Below are 22503 nucleotides of genomic sequence, written 5' to 3' on the forward strand. Positions count from 1 at the left end.
AAACATATAATAATATCAATTTTTTTATTAATTAATTAATTAAATAAATTAAGTTATTATTAATCTGCATACATAAATTTTGAAAAATAATATAAAAGTAATATACTAGATATTAACAAAACTATTATTTATTAACAAAACTATTGATAATATAATATTTTAATTTTTAATTCATAAATTTATCATTATTATTAATATATTATTAATATTAATAGTATTAATAATAGTACAGTAATTTAGTATATAATAATTTAGATTTAATAATTAAGTAAAATGCTAATTATTATTTTTTTTCAATTAAAAAATCACAGAATAATCTTTACTAACAATTAAAATATACAGATATTTGTTGGCAAAATGCTTTAAGCAGTACTAAACATAAGGCATAAGTTTTGTATTAATTATATTCACTGATCATATCTTACATTTGTTATGATATTAAAATAAATTTTATAATTTAAATATTTTTTTTAAATACGTGTTAATGACTTTTTCATGTTTGTCATTTATTATAAATATGCAAATATTATACGAAAATATTAATTTTAGACAAATTGATTTATATTATCAATGTTTATTTGAGATATAATTATTTAAATAAAAAAATATAAAATATATTTATAATAATTTAACATTGCACTTTATTTATTTAGTTTAAAAATTTCATGTAAAATAAATATTTTATTTTAATTAAAAAAATAATATTAATAATATATATTATATTAAAAATAATTTTTTAAATTAAAAAATATATATATTTTTAGTACATTTTTTAGACAACGTTTTTTAGACAATTATAAGAAATTAATAAAAAAATTATAATTTATAAAAATTATTGTAATATAAATCAATAAAATGTTTATACAATACAATAGTGTTTATTAACTTAATTTATATTTTAAAAAAAAAGTTTTATATATATATGCAATATGTTTGCCATCTATTGGTTGACTATTAGACAAAAAATAGTGTTTGAATTACGTTATCATTTGTTTATTATATAGTTATTTGTACTGTAATTATAGTTTAAATATTTATTTTAGTTTTTCAAAACACATCTTTACTTTTACTACTATTTTGATATAGAAATAGCTGTCAATTGAATTGTTTATCAAAATTTATTTTCATTTATTATTACATTAATTGAGCGTTTGTTTTGTTTTGAGACAACAGTTATATTAATATTAATAATAATAATAAAAAATACGTTTAAAATATCATTGGATTGACTGTCAAATCAATTGTTGTTTTATTTCTTTATAAAAACACGTGTTTTTTGTGGACAACATTTTAATCGGTAAATATTTTTTTGTTTACAGACGACTACACGAAAATTGTTTGACAATAACTGAATTATCGGTAATTTTTTTATGTCTATTATTTATCAGATGATAATGACATCCACGACGACGACGACGAAGATATCGATGGACTCGTCGGCGATGCCGACAACCCCTATCCGAAACACTTCTCAATTGGACAGACAATCGATGAGACAGAGTTTGGCCACCAGTCCGCGTAGTCCGTCGGCGGTCAACGATTCTTATCTCTACGAAAACGACTCAATCGAGAGGCCATACCTTCCCGAGTGTTGGACAGATACCAAACGCATGACATCGTTGATGGCTCCGTTCAGAGCCCGTGAGGCCAATCCGGAGGGCTGGGACTTGAAGATGAACTTTTGGATCAATTGTATTACCCGATGGTCATTGCAAACACATTCTGTGGTCTTCAATGTGGCCGACGTTACGAAAGCCTTTGAAAGAGGAGGCAAACGGCCGGACATTCAATGTTTACAACTGGTGTTCAGTCATTTGAAACGAAACAAAAGTGTTGTCTCATTGCACGATCTGAAGAGCAATCAATACAACAGCAGTTCATCCAAGAGTTGGATTAATTGGGGTTTTAGTACATTAGTGGTCAAACCGATTAGTTTTGGTCTGTCGATTGTCTCGAGCGGCGACAAAGATAGCGATGTATGCGAAGTTATTTTACCAGAAATCAGTTCCGACAGTAAACTAGTATTGAATGAATCACTGAAAGTGATGTCCGAAGAGATGAACAAATATCTAACGAATTTAGAAGACATCGATTGTATTCGTTTTGATAATCTTTTTAATAAATGCAAAAACAAGTTAAACATCGATTTGGAAACATTTTCGGTGATTATTAGCCAATTGGAGGCCAATAATAAACTCAAGATATTTGTCGAGAGTGGCATCAAAATTGTAAAAATCGGGAAAAACAGTGTAATCAGTGAATCGGACATCGGATTGATACGGTTGGAAACGGCCAAAGAGCTGCTCGAGTCCGAGATTGACAAACTTGAGTCGGAAATCGAGTCCATCAAAGACGAGGCCCGCGTTTGTGTCCGAAACAAAAATCGCGAGAAAGCCGTTATTTTGTTGCGACGCAAGAAGAGAGTGGAAGACAAACTCGGAAAGAAAGTGATTCAATTGGATAACGTGGACCTACTTATTGATCAATTAATGAACTCGAGTTCGCACAATATGCTTGTTCAGGCCTTCCAGAGAGCTAACGAAGCGCTAAAATTGGCCAATAATAGCCAGGATGACATCGAAAACACAATGAACGACGTCGAAGAAACTATCGAAACAGTCAACGAAATGGTCGCCGATGTTAGTCGACCACTGGTTGGTCAACCGATCGATGACGACATTGAAGAAGAGTTGGACGATCTGCTCAATGAGCTCAACGCTAGCGAACAACAGTCGAACAGTCAGTTATCAAAGCCGACGAAAATTATTGATAAAACCAAAGATGAAGAATTGGTTAACATTTTGAATAATTTGTCAGTTAATGATCAGTCAATTAATGAGTCCATTGAAGATACAGACAAACTACCAGTTTCTTTGGCAGCTAATTAACAGCCATTTATTATTGGTTTATGTTATTACTATTTATATATATATATATTATTGATAATTATGAGGTTTGAATGCATTTTTTAAAAGAACATTTTTTAATAGTTAATATTTCTATTATTATAAAATAAATTTGTATATTTTCAACGGCCAACTTAAAAATGTTTATATAATTTTGTGTTTTTTAAAAAAAATATTTGTTTTATTAATTTTTAATCATTTATAAATTATTGAATATTTTTAACTCTCTTTTTTTAAGTGCCTTACAAAAATGTTGTTAATATGCACTAATATTTGTTTTTTTAAATATATAAATTTTTTAATTGTAATAAATTGAAATAATTTTATTAAATATCTAGAATATATGCAAAGTATGGTATATCTGTTTGTTAATATTGTTTATAATTATTATTAAACTTATTTACTCATATAGTATACTGTACTATATTATGTTCTGTATAATAATATATATATATCATTTTATATATCATTATTATACTGTATATCATAATTATATTATAATATCACTATTACATATTAGTATATCCTTAATAAACAACTAACTCTAATATTGTCACAAATAATTTCCAAAAAAATAGTACCAAAATCCTAATCTCTGTGTTATTAAAGCCACTAAAACTGTTAGCAATATTTCATAATTGATATATTTCTTAATAAATTAAATACTTAATTATGAATTTGATAAATTGAATGTTTTGTGTGGCAACGATTTGACCATTTAATTGTTGGCCAAACTTAGTTAATCTCTATATAAAAAGCTATATAATGTTTATCATTAAGTGATGTTTAGATGCGAGGGTTAATATAGATAAAAAACAAACTATATATTAGTTTTAAGTAATTTAATATTTTTTCTATATTACCAATAAGTTTAAAATATAATTAAGAACTGATTATAATTTAAAGTACAATACAAAACGTATTATGCAATATAATACATGACAAATTTTGCATACAAACAAAATTTAGCGCCACCCAGTGTCAAAAGCATTGATATAATAAAAGTAAACCTTGTTTTAAAATAAATATAGATTTAGTAATAATTTTTTTATTGAATTTATATTATTTATTTTAAATTATTTTTTTGTTATTTAAAAACTACGATTATTATAGAAATAATGCATTTTCTATCAATTATATTTCTACTATATATTTTTAATAAATTTTTCAACATATTATATATTAGTTTTTTAAATTCTAGAATACAAACACTACAATGTATTATACAAAATGTAAATTCAAAACCCTGTATATTTCCAACACTGATATTGAGTATACAATAATTTATATAATAAATATGTTTAATAATTTTCTTTTCTTTTTATATTTTAAGCTTTAATCTAAACCAAACTAAACAATGTTGAATTCAATAGAAATTGTATAAATAAAATGCAAAAAGTATTGACTGTTAAGCCTATTAAAGTAAATAAATTTATCTCACTTTAGCTTTTAATTAACTAAGTCGTCAAACAAACTGAAATTGATTGCAAAAAACAAAATCAAAATTTAATCAATTTTTTTCAAAAACCACATTTTATAAGTATTTATATATTTATTAGTGACTCTAAAGATTTTTTTAAATATCTAATTTTAAATAGATTACTAAAGTATTTAAATTCATTTTTATTGTATTATTTTAATATGTTTATCAAATCATATGTTTTTTGTCATTTATTTCGACAAAAGCTTCTTACAAATAAAAATAAAATAAAAAGCATTATTTAAAAAGCATTTACTATTTATGACTTAATTTCATTGCATATTAATGTACATACAGTTACTTTCTATTAAAAAAAACTAAAACTTTCTATTCTATTGTATTGTATATATATATATACAGTATATACCGGTATATATTATAATATTAGTAAAATTTTATACATTACCGATATGTCCTAAAACATTTCAACTAATTAAATATAATAATATATATATATTGTATATATATATAAATTATTTGGTTTGTATATAATTTATATATATTCATAAGCCAAATTGCCTTTAGACACTGCATAAATTTATATTAAAGATAATGTATTATCAAATATAAGTAAACGAAATTAAATTATAAAACAATAAATTGGATTAGTTTATCTATTGTGAAAATAATAATAATTCTTATTTAATTATATAATTAATTAGCAAAATTTATTATTAATATATGTAGAAATAGAAACAAAAACAGATTCAAGTAGTGATAAAGAGAAAACAAAACTTAAAGAAATTATTCAATAAATAAAAGTAACGATGAATAAGGTCTATGATGTGCAACACATTTTAAGGAATAGTGTTCTCTATTTAATCTAGTTTTAGGTAAAAATTCAGGAAAATTTCTCGAAAATTTTTTATTGACAAAAAAGTTATCGAAACTGTATACCATATTTTATATTATATTATAACTTATTTAATATTTACTGTAGTTTCATTAAGCTATATTCTATTATTTAGTAAGTCTATACAATTAATTTTATATATATATATATATATATATATATATATATTGGATATTCATTAGGGATATCTGAGAGATTGATGATATGATTATTGATGACAATAGCACAGTAGACATCACTTAATCAGCGATTTGATTGTCAATTGGGTCACAGTTTTAATCTATAATATTACTAAAAGTTTTTCAAAGTAGATTAATGCAAATTAATATTATTATGTGATTGTGTCATAATGTATTTATTTATTTTTTTTGAATTATTTATTTTATTATAATTAGTTATTTATTGAGAATTTCATAAGTCAAGACATTTTCTAGTTTAAAATTAAAGAAAACTTTTTTTTAATTTCAAAAACTTTATAGAAATATTATCTGTATTATACAAATGAAAAACATTTATTCAGCAAACTCTAGTGTCCAATAGGGATGTCATGTCGACAAACCATTAATAGTAAAATACTGTATACAAAGTGAGAGAGAGTAGAACTATAGATACATTAGTAGTGGAGAGGAAAGAGTCTAAAAGTCAATATAGTAGTCAAAAGTATATAATATAAGAATATTCTGTGAGTTGATGTGTTTGCTAACGATTTTATTGGCAAACTATAAGCAAATAATAACCCTAACAATAGTCACAAAAGTATTAATACCGGAATTGTATACAATTTTATATAGTGTTTGTAATTAATTTTATAATTAATTATATCATTTTCATTAAGTCTATAATTATATATTCTGTTAATTTTAACAGACAGTTGTGACAGTTATGTTAACAAGTTTTATTATAATTAAATTTTAACAATTAATAAAAATAACGTTATAATTATTTTCAATGTTTTAGTTTTATATAATAAAATAATTAGATAATATATAATTTTTAAATAAAGATATATATCTGTATAAATCTGCTTAAAGTACATAATTTATTAATAATAAAAATATTTATAAAATTATAATAATAATTATAATGAGAAAGTTTTATATGTTGTTTCTATAAAATACTGCAAAAAAATATACAACAGTAATGTTTAATATCTATTACATTATTGAATTACCATAGTTTGAACAACAATATTGATATCATTTTTAAAACTATATATAATTTTTATAAATTTAAATATTTTGAATTTGACAAACAATAAAAAAAGATGTATGGATTAATATTAGAAAACATACATCAATATACGTGCAACAAATATGGCACTGATGTCTGGGATGAAATTAGACGACTGGCCAACATCAAGGAACCGACGTTTTCCATACATAAAATATATCCCGAAACATATGTACCACGAATTACTGCTCACGCTATGCAGGTATTTATTAATGTTGTTTTATTTATTTAAAAAATTATTTATCATCATTTTAATCAATAATTTTTTAAATAAAATCATAATTTTAAATGTTTAGCTAATTTTATTAAGTATTTTTGTTATTTATTTATTTTATTATTATTATTATCAATATAGATTTGTTACTTAGTTAAATTACTGGAAATTATGTTATAAATTATGATAAATATTAGATATTTAAAAGATAGTTATTTAGTGTTTAGTAGATCACACACATTGATAGAAATATAACATATAAATACAATTATTATTAATGCATACTATATTTTTTGCTGTTGTTGTTGTACCGGTATTTAATATAATCTGGAAGTAATAAATATTTATAATTTAATGTTAAGTATATTTTCATATAAGCATTAAAAGCAGTGTTAGAATCTATGTAACAAACAAATGAATTATTTATATATTAAATCGAAAATATATAAACATTTTATTTTTGTTTCTTTAGATAATAACCATTATTGACATATGATTTGTCAAATATTGAGATTAATTATCACAAACATTAAAATAATAGATTATTATGTTATTATGTCAATTGAGAAAATTTGATTATTAGTTAGTAAAAATTGTTCAGATATTAAAATAATATACATAGATTTATAAATATTTAATAATATTATAATAATATATAAATACTGATATATATACTGTATTAATAGTTTAGAATAAAAAATAATTAATTTATAAAATGCTGTATATTAAAATAAATATTTGTTAAATAAATTGTTTTTATTACGATACTGTGTTGTGTTAAAATTTTATTAAGATAATTAAATAAAAGTTTTAAACAGTTATAGATAAGCAACAATTGAGATTTTTAAAATTAAATTTTATTAAATAATTATATTAATATTTAACGAATAAATTTATATATGTATAAATAAATACAGTATAAATTAATATTGTTTTAAACAAATGCTATCTAACTAACTATAAAATCACTTTTTAACACTAATTATTCATAATTAAGTATTTTTTTTTTAAATAACTCAATAAAATTTAATTATCGCTAAATTGTTTTTATCGATTACTTGTAAAACACGAGGAAAAATTATAGATAAATATAATATTATAAAGATAATAAACACTATTATAATTATAAAAAATATTTAAAATAAAACTAATTTTCAAGTTTAAGTATTTAATCTACCCTTGTAAAAAAAATTGTATAATTATACAATTATTAAATCTGAATACTGTTTAAATAAAAAATAATTATAATGTTTGCTTGATTTTTTTTTTAAATATTAAAACCAATATGCAATATATTTTTTTACCAATAATACATAAAATAAAAATAAATTTTAAAACTAATCACTTTATTACAATAAATTTATAATTACAACAAAAAATAATAATTTTAATTGAATTTATTATAGTATCTATATATTATTTGCTTAATCTTAAGATAATATTATCGCTATTTTGATAAAATACATCCTAGAAATTATCCACAAAAAAATATTAATGTAATTATAATTAAAACAAATAATTGTTAGCTAAAGTCAAAAATTCTGTTTAATCTAAGTCTCTATCAATTCTCATGAGATTTTCAATATATAACACTTTGAACTTTTGTTTAGTTTGTCTGAACTAAATAAATCAATTTATCTTATTTCAAGCAATTTGACCCCAACTACAACAACAACAATAGCAACAATAACTGTTATGTTTTTAATTTAATGTGTTAATTATGTTCAACAAAAAATTAACACTATTTAAAAATTAATACTAAATAGAAATAGAAATCTTATCTAAATTAATACATACTGGTAATTATAATTAAAGGGTTTTTTTTAAATTATTTAAATTTTTATCATTATTTCTAATTAGATGTATAAGATAATTTTTATATTTTAACCATAAGAATACATTACTTGTTTTCATATTAAAAACAAATAATAATTATCAAATTTGATCAAGGTCAGTAATAATATTAATAATGACTATTTTTGTTGATTAAACTTATTATTGTCAGGTATTGGGAATAACTGAAAGAGAATATCTCTATAACATTGGTATCTCATTTGTATCAATGGTTGGCGCTTATGGTTATGACAAAGTATTATCAGTATTGGGTCAGTAGTTGTGATATATATATAATCATTGGGTTGACATTGATTGATGTCATTTTTTTAAGTAGTAAATATGACTATCAAGTTATCTGTTTTTTTATATATTCATCTAATAGGCCGACACTTTAGGGATTTTCTCAATGGTTTGGATAACTTACACGAATACTTACGGTTCAGTTATCCTAAACTAAAGCCTCCGTCATATTTTGTGAACAACGAGACTGATAAAGGAATGACACTTCACTACCGATCCAAACGACAGTACTTTCTATGGTATACTATCGGCCAGATTGAAGAAGTTGGCCGTCATTTCTATCAGACAAATGTCACCACAGATATTGTTACCGAAAGCTATGAAAATAATGAATATTATTATGTATTACAACTTTCGTTTGATAACAAAGGATACAATGATTGGCAACTGGTGTCCAACAGTAGGGTTGACACCCAGTCCTCTATATCGCAGTTACCATTAAGGGCTAACACTTTGCTCCAGATATTCCCGTTTTGTATTGTCTTTAATATTAATCTAACCATAAAAGCGGTCGGAGGTTGCCTTCAAGTATGACTATACTTTTTTTTAACTGTTTGGCATAAATAAACAATTAACCCATAATTTCAACATATAATTCACTTTTTCATCCCATTCCTCATCCAAAATAATATATCTAATTATTAAAGCAGATAATAAAAAATCATGATTTGTTATAAACAATATATTTTTTAAAAGGCATTAGCGTTTTTTGCCACTTATAGTAATTTATTAATTAATGATTTTTAAAATTTTTTGTACAGTGCTTATATTATAGTATAGTACAGTATATACTACTTATAATCAATATAAAAATTATAACTTATAGTCAAAACAAATTAACAAATTAGTTTTTTTTAATTATTTGATACAATAATTATAATTATTAATATATGATTTATACATTACATAATAACAAAAAACATATTTTTTATATTTGTAGGTTGTTTTACCCAATCTTGTAGGCAATGAATTGCCTAAAGTTTTTAAAATTTTAAAACCAAAGGTTGGCTATAATTGGTTTTCTGTAAGTTTTGTTATTTAATCAATATTTATTTTATAAAAAAAACTATAATTTTTTAAAAATAAAATAATAATGATAATAATTTTGAGTATTTTAATGCATGTATTTTATAACATATAATAACAGAAAATAAGTACATTGAGATTTTAATGTTTTATATAAACTTTTATAGATAAATATATATATATATATATAAAGTTAGATAAACAAATAGTGGTTAATCAACAACAAAAAAGTATTGATATACTGCTTACTGTATAAATAATACTCGTATTATATATAAAAACATATAATTTATTTTCAATTGATCTTTTAATGTTGTAATACAATGCCAGATATCGGGTCATTTGAACACAACCTTTGAATTGGCGTCAATTCAACCCTTAAAAAGGGATACATCTAAACATAATTTAGATTTTAAATGCGATATAAACTCGAGTGAAGATAATACCAATGATAGCATTGATAGCAATGAATGTAAGCATTAGTTTGTTTGTTAAATCTTTTTAATACTACAGTACTTTCATTGTTTTGTGTAATAATAATAATAATAATAATAAAATAACATACAATATTATAATTTATGTTTTCATTTTAATATTACTATGTATTTAAGTATTATTATTATTATTATATATATATATGTAATTTACATTTTTTATTGAAGTTGTTATACTTTAATATAAGAGAAAAAATTAAACTTTTTTTTAGGTCATGAATACTTGCTTAAACTTAAAGGCCAAATGTTATATATGGAAGAGTGGAAATGTATGATCTATTTGGCGGCACCCAAGTTAGTCATATATTATATATATATTAAATATTATCTCAATTAATAATATTTATATAATTTTTTTCCGGATTAATCATAATTAATTTCATATTTTATATACACTTATCGACACTTTTTAATCTTACATAAATATTTTTGTTTTTTGAAATTTTTTTGTTGTTGTAAAAATTATTATTTATTACTTAATAAAATATAAAATGACCATATATTTTTTTTAAAATATATAAATTATAATACTCTACATAGTTTCAGTAGAGTATAGTAGAAAACAATATTATAATTATTGACCACTACTAACCTAAATATTGTAACGTATATTGATGCCACTAAATTAATATTTAATTAACTTATATATATCCTAAATTGTATTATAATATAATATAATATTATAATATTAAATCATTTTATTATTATTATTATTTAAACAGTATTGCAGACATGGATGCCCTAACTCGTACCGGACTTTATTTAAATGATTTGAGTTTACATGACTTTAGTCGTGATATGGTATGAATTGTTTGATTAAAAATTGTTGTAAATAATATAATCAAACACACATACAGTACATAATTTTGTTTTATTATTATTATTCATGAAAAAACAATTATAATCTTCATGTTTTGTTTTTTGATATTATTATAAATATTTAATCTTAATATTATTGTAATATTTTTTTAAACAAAAAAAACTTTTTTTATATATAATTATGATTAGATTTTAAATATAAAAGCAAAATATTAATATAACCTTCTGTTAAAATACTTAGTTTTTATTATTAATTAAATCAAAACAATAATAATAATAATAATAAATCTAATGATTTTGATTTTGTTTACAAATATTATACAATTATCTAAATTTTTATCAAAAATAATAATTAAAGATTTGCAATTAAATATGAAAATTACTTAAATTGTAAATTATTAGCACAAATGTATAATTTATATTAATATTTTATTTTTTATGTAAAATACATATTAATATCATTTATAAATATAGTTTTATATTTATAAATGGAAAATATATCATTAAGCAATTTTAGTATAATTTGAAATTAATATATTCACTGTAAGTGTATGCAATAATTTATAATAAAATAGTATAAATATACTATACTGTATTTAACATACTATTAACTATGATATTAATATGATATATATTTATAAAAATCAAATCATAATTTTAATGAATTAATGTATAATACAGTAATATATAGTTAAGTACCAAAAACTATAATTTTTGCCAAATTTGCTTTTATAAGTCATTTATATATTTTAACAAAAATAGTTGCTTAACATTTTCAAAATGTATATATAATTTATGTTTGTATTTGTAGCCTTTTTATTATTTATTTTATTTAGTGATATAAAAGCTATAATAATATCAAATAACAATTTTATGGACATTTTAAGTAAATAGCCATTACGTGAGCTATAAATTTATCAATGGTAATTGACCAACAAAAAAATCAGCTTGCAGAAATATTAAACATTTTGCTTAATCAATAGTATTTTTTATAATAAATAATCATATTTACTGTACTATATATATATACTGTATATACAGTATATAAAATAATAATAATAATAATAATAAATAAAAACTAAAATACAGTATTTTATATTAGTTATATAAATATACGTATATTTATCATTATAGCCAAAACAATTAGATTACAGTTAGATTAGTAATACATTGTATATCAAGTATAATGTACAGTAAAATCTTTTAATGAGCTAAACTATTATATCTTTTGCAAATCTTTATCAACAAATTATTATTATAATTTAAATATTAAATCTATCAAAATATTAAACCTAAATATTTAGCCGATTTCTGTCTCTTTTGTGTCAAATATTGATTTAAGATATTGATTATATAAATGCTTAATATCAATATCAATATACAATATATACATTTGAGGAAACATGTTATTGAAGTCCCAATTTTATCGTTCAAACAGGTATTGGCCGGACAGCAACAAACAGCTGAACTTAAGTTGGCTTTAGGTATATATCTTTTATATCATACGATATATAATATTTGTGATACATATTTAATCTAAAAAAAATCCTGATTTAACGTATAATATTATTAACTGTTTTATAACTATATATTAAATCCTTAAACATAATATGTTCAGTGAATATAATTTTTTTGTTGTATATAAAAAATAATTAATTAATGCTTTTACTTAAATAATTTATTATATCTTTTATTATTGGTTGGTTATAAATATTATACATTTTACCTAAATAATAAAGAATTTATATATTTATAAAAAAATAAATAAACTTATATAAGTAATTGTATTAAGTATTGAATTTAAATATTTAACTATCAATTATAAAATCATTATAAAACTAAATTTTAAAAAAAATTATAGATCAAGAATTGCATAAAAGTAAACAATTAGAGGTATCAATGGTTAAATTGGATGAAGAAATGAAACGAACCGATGAATTACTTTATCAAATGATAAGTTTTTACAATAGAAAAAAATTTATATTATTATTAAAATTTTTATATTAGTTATTATAAAAGTTGATATAATTTCAATATATTTTTTCTTTTCAATAATAAATCCCCAAAAAGATTGCCGTTAGACTACGTAAAGGGGAGAATCCAATTGATACGTGTCAGGTATTGGTTACATATTTAGTAATCAAATGTTAAAATATTTATTTTTGAATAAAAATTTATAAAAAATAGTATTTAATTTTAATTACATTAATTTATTAGTACTTTTCATGTGTGACAATACTATTCTCGGATATCGTTAACTTTACGGTCATATGTAGTCGCATAACACCCATGCAAGTGGTCTCTATGCTTAACTCAATGTATAGTATGTTTGATGAGCTAACTGTCCGACACTGTGTCTATAAGGTATAAATATGAAAACTATTATTTATACTTTTAAAAAATAACTTATTATAATTTACAGTAATTATTAATTGTAATATATCTAATACTTTACAATATACAATATTATACTATAATATTATTATCATAGTAACCAAAAAAACCAATAGATTTTATATTGTATCAAATTTATCAAATTTCAACTTTTTTTGGTTTTCATTAATAATTATGAAAATTTATATTTATCCTTTAATTTTTTGATACACTTGTTTTATTTTGTTTTATATTTATTAAAGTATTGATTGTCTGATCAGATAAATACAAAAAAAAATAAATAAACTGTAATTGCTTGTTTCCAATTAAAATAGCGAGAAATAAAAAAATAATTTATAACTAATTATTAATTAAATAGATTTCTAATAGAAAAAACAAGTCATAAAAATTATAGTAATTATTTTAATAAAAATCTAATTTTAATTAAATAAAAAATTATTATAAATTTAAAAGCATTTATTTTTAATATATGCAAACTATATTGAATTAAAAAATCAATAATATGTTAAAATTTAACATATGATTACCAAGTGATCGGTTTTCAAGTAAGACTTTTGAATATTATACGAAAAAAACAAATAAATTAGAAATTAAGTGTAAAAATGAGCGATTGTTATGGTTGTCTCATTTAACTGACAATTTAAGTACATATTTTCCTTATGCTTATTTTAATAGGAAATATTGTGATTTTTTATGATTATTATTATAATTTATAGTTTTGATTAAATTAATTCAAATTAACATTTTTTTCTATTTAACTGTAGACACACATAAAATTGAATAATTACTGATAATCCAAACAAATGCAAATGTCTTATAAATAATAATGAATATATTAAGCAATAGTTTTAATCATTTTCTATTGTAATGTTTATATATATTTTATATTTAAATATATATGCATTCATTTCAAACTAATAAATATATATCGCATTTAACATCTATCTCTCTCTCTTTCTTTCTCTCTCTTTCTTTCTTTCTCTCTCTTTATCAAACAGTTATAATTGTTATTCAAATTATATATTTATACTGTATATAAATAATATTTACTATTTTTTTAAAGGTCGAAACAATAGGTGACGCATACATGATATGCAGTGGCGGCGGGATTCACGACTGTCAGGACGACAGTGTGAATCACGCGAACAAAGTGTGCCAAATAGCCATTGATATGATAAGAGTGACGTTCACACTGCCCGACCCCTCCGGTGACAATAATCTTAAAATCAGAATCGGTATTCAAAATATTTTAAATATATTGATTTTTATCAATTGATTTATTTTTATTTACAATAAAAAAACTACTGTACTGTATGTTTCCTAAGTGTAAACATTTTTGATATGATTGATTTTTTTATCCATTGATTAATATAATATAAATAGTATATTAAAAATTAAATAGATAGACAATAATTATAGAAATATTTATATAAAAAATAGATAAATTTAATAATAGTTTTAACTTAAACATTATATTTAATTTGATAATATATTTTTAGATATTCAATATAAACAATTTAAAATATTTATATTTACGTAGGATTTTTATCACTAATTTTTATATTTATATTGTTGTTTAAGCAATTAAAAATTATATTATATTATACATACAATTTTTAATTTATTATAGCATAAGTCTATTATCAAAAGTAACAAATACCAAAAAATACAATAAAAACAAGACATTTAATATTATACAATAAAATTCATTTTGTTTAAACATTGAACATATTGTTAAAAACAAATGGTTTTTATTTTATGATTATTGTTGTGTTGTTTTAAATCTCTCTCTCTCTCTCTCTCTCTCTCTCTCTCTCTCTCTCTCTCTCTCTCTCTCTCTAATGTTTAGATATATATTATTTATGAACTCATTTTTTAGTTTTTTAAAGGTATATATATATATATATATATATAATACACGTTGTTTTTACACTATTGAGAAAGTATTCAAAATGAAAATATAATCATTAAATAAAAAATATTATTTTATGTATTCATTTGTTTGAAGTTAAAGCCCTTGAAGTCTTAATAGTATTTAATATATTAAAAACAATTTGAATGTAGACTTTATAATTTATATACTGTATATACAGACATACTATTTATTTCTACAATAATTTTTAAGCAATTTTTTCTAATTAAAGTAAAAAGTAAATGTCAAACAAATAGATAGAAATTACTATTTTATGAATCATTCGTCAATTTTTTACAAATCTCTTGTTTGCTCTCAATTTGTATATAAAATAAATAAAAACCATTTTTTATGATTATTATACAACAACACACATATTTAATAATTATTATTTTTTTTATAAAAAATTATAATGAACTTGATTTCATTGTAAATTATTTAATGAAATGTTTACTAATTTTCAAATATTTTCCCTTTTCTCTTATATTTCTCATTAAAACAGGCATTCATACAGGTGTGGCCCAACAAATGTGTTGTATTAAATATTTAATTTATTATTATTATTATTTATATAAGTTTATTATTTTTAATAAACATTTATTATAAAACAAATTTATTTTTTTAATACTAGCCATAACAAAAAAATAATAATTTTATTGTATTAGTTTAATAAATTTACATTTAAATATTTATAATATATATATATATATATATTATATATATTATATATCATATTATAATAATATATACATACAGCAAAATGGTTAAAGTTTGATCTCAATTTTTTTGAACATTTTAATCAATCAATAATATTTATTACTATAACTAATTAGTATTTATTAGATTTTTACTTTTAATGATAATATGTATTTATTTCAGTAAATGTTTTATTCAAAAATAATATTAATTATAAATAGAAATATATAAATATCAAATTAATTAGAAAAATGATTTTAATAAGAAATAGATTTTACTATTAGATTTATTTTCTAAAAAAATAACTATTGATATAATAGATAAATTTTATAAAAAAATAATAATTATACATTTACGATCATATTTATAATAATAAAAATCTGACAATAATTTCCTATAATGAATATATTAGATATTAAAAGATTGTTAAAAATAAAATTAATATTATATATTATTACTTTATAATTAATAAATTACGAATAATATTATTTTTGTTTTTTGATTGCAATCAATTTGTAATTTGTATATAAATTTATTTTTCACGCAAACTATTAATTTAAGGCCCAGGTATGTTAAGCTCACGTGTGGTGATAATTTTTTTAGTTTTATAGTCATTTAATTGATATATAGATAACTAATAATATGCACGTTATTAACATTGACTTTTAATATTTTTACTTTTCTTGTTTTTATTTATTTTTGTTTTTTGAATTTTATTTATTTTTAACACTTATTTTTATTTTTCATCATCAATAAAAATTTATATTATATAATAATTTAATAATAAATAATTCAGTAGTAGGAGGTATAGTTGGTCAAAAAATGCCCAGGTAATTAATATTATGAATTTGCTTTAATTTTTTAAAAATAATAAAATTACTAAATTTTTTATTTATAGATATTGTTTATTTGGTGATACGGGTAAGTTTAATATCATTGATTATATATATATTTTTAATTATATTTATATACACATTGAAATGTACAGTCAATACGGCCAGTCGTATAGAGAGCTCGAGTGCGGCTCAAATGATTCAGATCAGCGAAAAAACAAAAGCAATGTTAGACCCAAACGAATGGGATATTTATGAAAGAGGAACCATACCATTGAAGGGAAAGGGATTTATGCAGGTTTGGTCATATAGTTTACTACAATATTATAATAAGATACTAATACATTACATAACATTACTAATACACTAATATTAATACATGTACTTATAATTATTACAGTATTTTATATTGCTAACAAAAATTTTGAGATTGATAGTCAAGTTTAGCTAAACAATAATTTTTAATAATAATAATAATAATACAGTAATTGTTGCATACATGCAAGGTTATTATTATTATTATTGATATTAAATTACCTTAAAGCTAAAGTTATTGATAGATTAACCTAATAATTTGTTGAAATATTATTATAATTATTATTATTTAAATAAACATATTTTTTATCAAATTCTAAGATAACATCTTAATGTTATTTATTTTGTTTTTTATTTTATTTATTTATCAAAAAATGTTTAGACCTATTGGCTATACGGAAGACATTCTAGAGATCAGTTGTCAGATAACAGCGACAACAATGATAGAGCAGTTGATAATAAAATGCTGATTCAAAAGGTATCGCCGTTTAATACAATTGTAAGCAGCGGTCAAATTAATGTCAGCAATGATTGTAAAAATTTAAACAACGATCAATTGAATTGCTTTTTAAATGTTAATTATGATAAACTACTACAACAACAGTCAGTATGTGATCTCATAAATAGTGACAATAAATCTAAAGACATTGTCGACAACAAAAATGCTGAGAAAAGTCTGTCATTGGTCTCTAGTATTGAAGGACAACATAACACTAAACAACACCACCGGGCAATAGATAGGGTTAATAGAGATAATAATAATACTATAATTAAGAATTCATGGATTTCTAATACGGGAGAACACGTGGATAGTAGTAGTGAAAGTCAACAAATTAAGGGAAAGGGATGCTTTAGGTTAAGCTCCTCTAAGCATAAGTCTAATAATGTTAACAACACTACTGGTTCAACAAGAAGGACACTGTCTTGTATTATCATTTAAATAAGTCATTAAATACTAATTATATATACTTTAAATATTATATTGAATTATATACAATAATATAATTGTCTTAAGAGAGATAACTCTTAAAAATTATTAATAGACACATAATTACATATGAAAAGGTCTTTTTTGTTTTGTTTTAATATAATACTTAATATAATACAATTGCAAAGATTAATTTATTTTAAAAAATTTTAATTATTTTATTTAATTTGCATATACAAGTATATAAGAATACAAATATACAGTATATTGCATAAAATCTCGGCTATTTACTACTTTCACTAAAAGTGGTATAACTTTAAATATAAAAAATATAGAAAGGGGTGATATATATCATTGGAAAGGTAATTATACATATTATTAATTATTATATACTTATTTATTAATTTTAAAAATTATTTTTTTCCTGTGATTTATTTACCGATTTTTATGAGCAGTTAAAAAAAGCCGAGATTTTATGAAATATACTGTATATATATATATATATATATATATATATATATATATATATATATATATATATTATATAAAAATTAAATATTTAAAAATATTTCTAACTAATAAATACTGTATAATTTTTCTTTGTGTTATTAGTGATAAAAATTTGTTGTTTTCTAAAGAAATATTTTATGTAATTAAACTATTTGATACATTGTTTAATGTGAACATTCATTTATTTTGACATTTTAAATAAAATTTATGTTGAAATAAATCTTTTTAGAAATTCAAAACTTATAAATTTTGTCATTTATTATTACAAATGTAGTTAAAAACTATTTAAAAAAAACTATACATTCTTTAAATTATATAGTAATATACAATACAAACACAAATGATTCATTAACCTTAAAAATTCATTAGTTATGGTTATAACAATATATTTATATTTTTTATTAAAAAATTAATTGATATTTTAAAATCATACAAATATTCAACACATTCATCAAATATAGACATACCATTACAACTCCCTATCGTTTCGTAAATAACATTCAATATAACTGTATATAATGTTATTTTAAAAAAACAAAAATATTATTATTATACAGTTATACAAAACCAAATACAGGTATTAATCTGCTATTATAAATACTAACCAAATATTTTATCAAAATTGTTTTTATTAACAAATAACGCAATCGATCCATTTTATTATTTAGAAATTTATCAAATATATCAAAACATGGCATAAATATTTTGTTTATACAATTGAAATAAATAAAATAAAAAAATTATACTTTTACTTTTAATAATTTTTTTAAAAATCAAATTTGTATTTATGAGATTAGATTTGTACGATAATCACTATTTTAAAAGTATAATTTTTATACATTAATGAAATAAATTATTTTTGTATAACAAACAAAATTTATAGTTTATATATTAAAAATTTTAATTATAAACTTTCACATTTAATATTTAAATTTCAAATAATATTTAATAATATTATTTTAATAAAATTAAAAATTATAAAATATTTTTTTACATAGAAATGTTAATTTAGATATATTAAATGCAAATAATGTATAATATAATATAAAAACTACATATAACTATTTTATACAGAATTTAGTTATTAATTTTTTAATATTTACTAAATAATTTTTAAAAAATAATTTATATAAATATAATAGTTATTTTATTGTATATTTAAAGTTTATATTAAATACAATTACATTGTTATGATTGACAGATATTAAATAATAATTAGCTATTTTTTATATAATTCAGTAATAATTTATATTATTTAAAATTAATTATGGGTAAAAGATAGTTAGAAATTCATTTAAAAATTGCATTATTTTGTGAATCATAATTTAGATTAAAATAATAATAATAAACATAAGTAGGTTAAATGTGATAGAAAATTATTTTATTTTTATTTCTTACATTGATCAATTTATATTTCAAAATTTATTTTACAAATACACTATATAAGTAATACATATAGTACTCTATATTATTATTATTATTAATATTATTTTTTTACTTATACTTTTACATTATCTTTCTTAGTGAAACATCTTTATTAAATAACATATAATTTATTATCCAAATTATGTGATCATTTAAATTTAAAATAATAAAGAATTTATATTAAAATAAATAAATTATGTGCCATTATTTAAAACAATTTGTAATATTATTATATAAATTTTAAAAATTTAATATTAATAGATAAATTATAATTAATTATGTATTCTAATGTGTAATATTAGCCAATGTTTTAGATTAGTTATAAAATTATATTATGCTTTTGTGTTTATATTTTTATTAAGAATAATTGTTTTACATTTTTAAATATTTAATGATTTTAAACATTTTAAAAATTTATATTTCTTATATAATTTATCGTATCATTTACTAAATATCTATTCATAATAGCTATAGTTTATTTAGTATTAATATAATTGATTAATGAATTATATTAAAACAAAATTCTCATTAAAAACAATATAGTTATTATTGTTTTATTTATTTATAAGTTTACTTAAACAAGTTATGAATACATATACAGTAACTAATAACTAATTTAGTAGAAAATATAAACAATAATATATAACAATATCTTTAAAAATATAAATTTTAATAAATCAAACAAATTTTCTTTTTATTTATTATATAAACTCAATAGTCTTAAGTTTTTTTAATACTTTTTAGAAAATACTTAAATATTGCATAACAAATACTAATTAACACATGTATAATATATATATATATATATATTAATCTAGTTTTTATGTAAAATTTTACACATTTATTGTAAAATATTCTATTTGCATAATATATAAACATAAATTAAATTTATGTATATTTGTATTACTTTATTTATAATAAAAACATAAATTTTGATATTACGTAGAAATTAAATATTTAACAAAAATATAAATATTATATAAAGTTGTTTGATATAAAATAAAAATTATATATATATTCAATTATATTATTTATACAAAATATACTTTATTTTTATTTAAATAAAGCTATGATGTATAATATAAAATCATATGAATATTTAATACGATAAGGCAAACACACATTAAAAAAATATAAGAAATAATATATAGTGAATATATCGGTATTAATGGCCGTTAAATTACTTACACTTTTGAACCGCTAAAAACACATAACAAATTCATGACTTTTATGGCAATCACATAAACCGATAGACATTATATGGTTAAGATTTTTTTTCTCTCAATAAAAATCTTATAGACATGTCTTTTATTATAAAGTTATATAATTCATAAACAGTTTTTTTATAATAAATGATCTGAGAATTCAATTATGACCCAAATATCAATCTTTGATTTTAATTTAGTCTCTCTCTCTCTCTCTCTCTCTCTCTCTCTCTCTTTATTTCTCTTTCTCTTACTCTCTAACTCTCACTCACTCAATGTCTGAGACCGACAACGCCTTTATGTCGACTTATAGTTAATATAATAAAATTATTTTATTTTGATGATTGACTATAAGTTTTGCGAATTTTTTGTTTACGACTAAAAACAAAAAATTGATGGCTTAAACAACAACAAAAAATGTTTGTATTTAGTAGAGTAACAAAATAAATAAATATTTACTAAATAAATTTTTAATTTGCTTTTAATGTTTTTTTTTAATTTTAAATAAAATATTTTAATATAGTCTACTAGTATACATACTAATTGCATATAATATTTATAAAAAAATAATATAAAATAATAAAATATTCTAATTTAATAAATTAATTTAATAGAATCATTACAATTGTATTGTTAAATATATTTTTTTTAATAAATATTTTATATACTGTATCTGTATAGTAAATATACATTTTTTTTAAAAAATTTTACTTAATTAAAAAATTTAATATACTATAAAATTCATGATTATGTTAAAAAGAGACGTGATTTCAATTTAAACAATAATAATTGATAATTTACTTTTTAAGTATTGTACAACAATTGTCGATTTATTTATTTTTTTTTATTTTATTTATCAGCCAAAAGGTATATATCAATAACACTGTGTGTTTGTTGTTAATGAATGTTGGTTTGGGAGGGCAGCTGTCAAAACATACCGTTTGCTTCAATTATTTGTTCACGTTTTTTGGTTTAAAGGGCACACAAATCAGTTTCGCATTTATTTTCTCATAACAATTGATTTTAATCGGACGGTTAATATTCAAATATATATATATATATATATATATTATTGATATATACAGTACAATAAACGTATTATTGTAAACATCTAGTGTTAACAATAT

The 22503-nt window shown here is 20.0% G+C and overlaps 2 protein-coding genes across 2 annotated transcripts; both read left to right on the forward strand.

Annotated features, from left to right (window-relative positions):
• The first annotated feature begins 1214 nt into the window (after nt 1-1214).
• Nucleotides 1215-2930, forward strand: LOC128964544 (charged multivesicular body protein 7-like). Its single transcript, XM_054311167.1, has 2 exons — nt 1215-1297; nt 1389-2930. Exon 2 carries the CDS (start codon nt 1389-1391, stop codon nt 2886-2888), a length of 1500 nt encoding a protein of 499 aa, XP_054167142.1. The 5' UTR covers nt 1215-1297; the 3' UTR covers nt 2889-2930.
• A 3573-nt stretch (nt 2931-6503) lies between these two features.
• On the forward strand, nt 6504-18248 carry LOC128964697 (soluble guanylate cyclase 88E-like). Its single transcript, XM_054311332.1, has 17 exons — nt 6504-6671; nt 8689-8788; nt 8902-9347; nt 9760-9843; nt 10176-10317; nt 10552-10633; nt 11062-11140; nt 12597-12642; nt 13020-13111; nt 13217-13276; nt 13376-13522; nt 14616-14787; nt 15967-15978; nt 16957-16990; nt 17059-17081; nt 17149-17291; nt 17691-18248. The coding sequence occupies exons 1-17, from the start codon at nt 6504-6506 to the stop codon at nt 18246-18248; spliced, it is 2388 nt and encodes a 795-aa protein (XP_054167307.1).
• The last annotated feature ends 4255 nt before the right edge of the window (nt 18249-22503 follow it).

The sequence above is a fragment of the Oppia nitens genome, unplaced genomic scaffold, assembly GCF_028296485.1.
Source record: "Oppia nitens isolate AA-2021 unplaced genomic scaffold, nextdenovo-longstitch-racon4-pilon3 scaffold9_pilon_pilon_pilon, whole genome shotgun sequence".
In the NCBI taxonomy this organism is placed as follows: domain Eukaryota; kingdom Metazoa; phylum Arthropoda; class Arachnida; order Sarcoptiformes; family Oppiidae; genus Oppia; species Oppia nitens.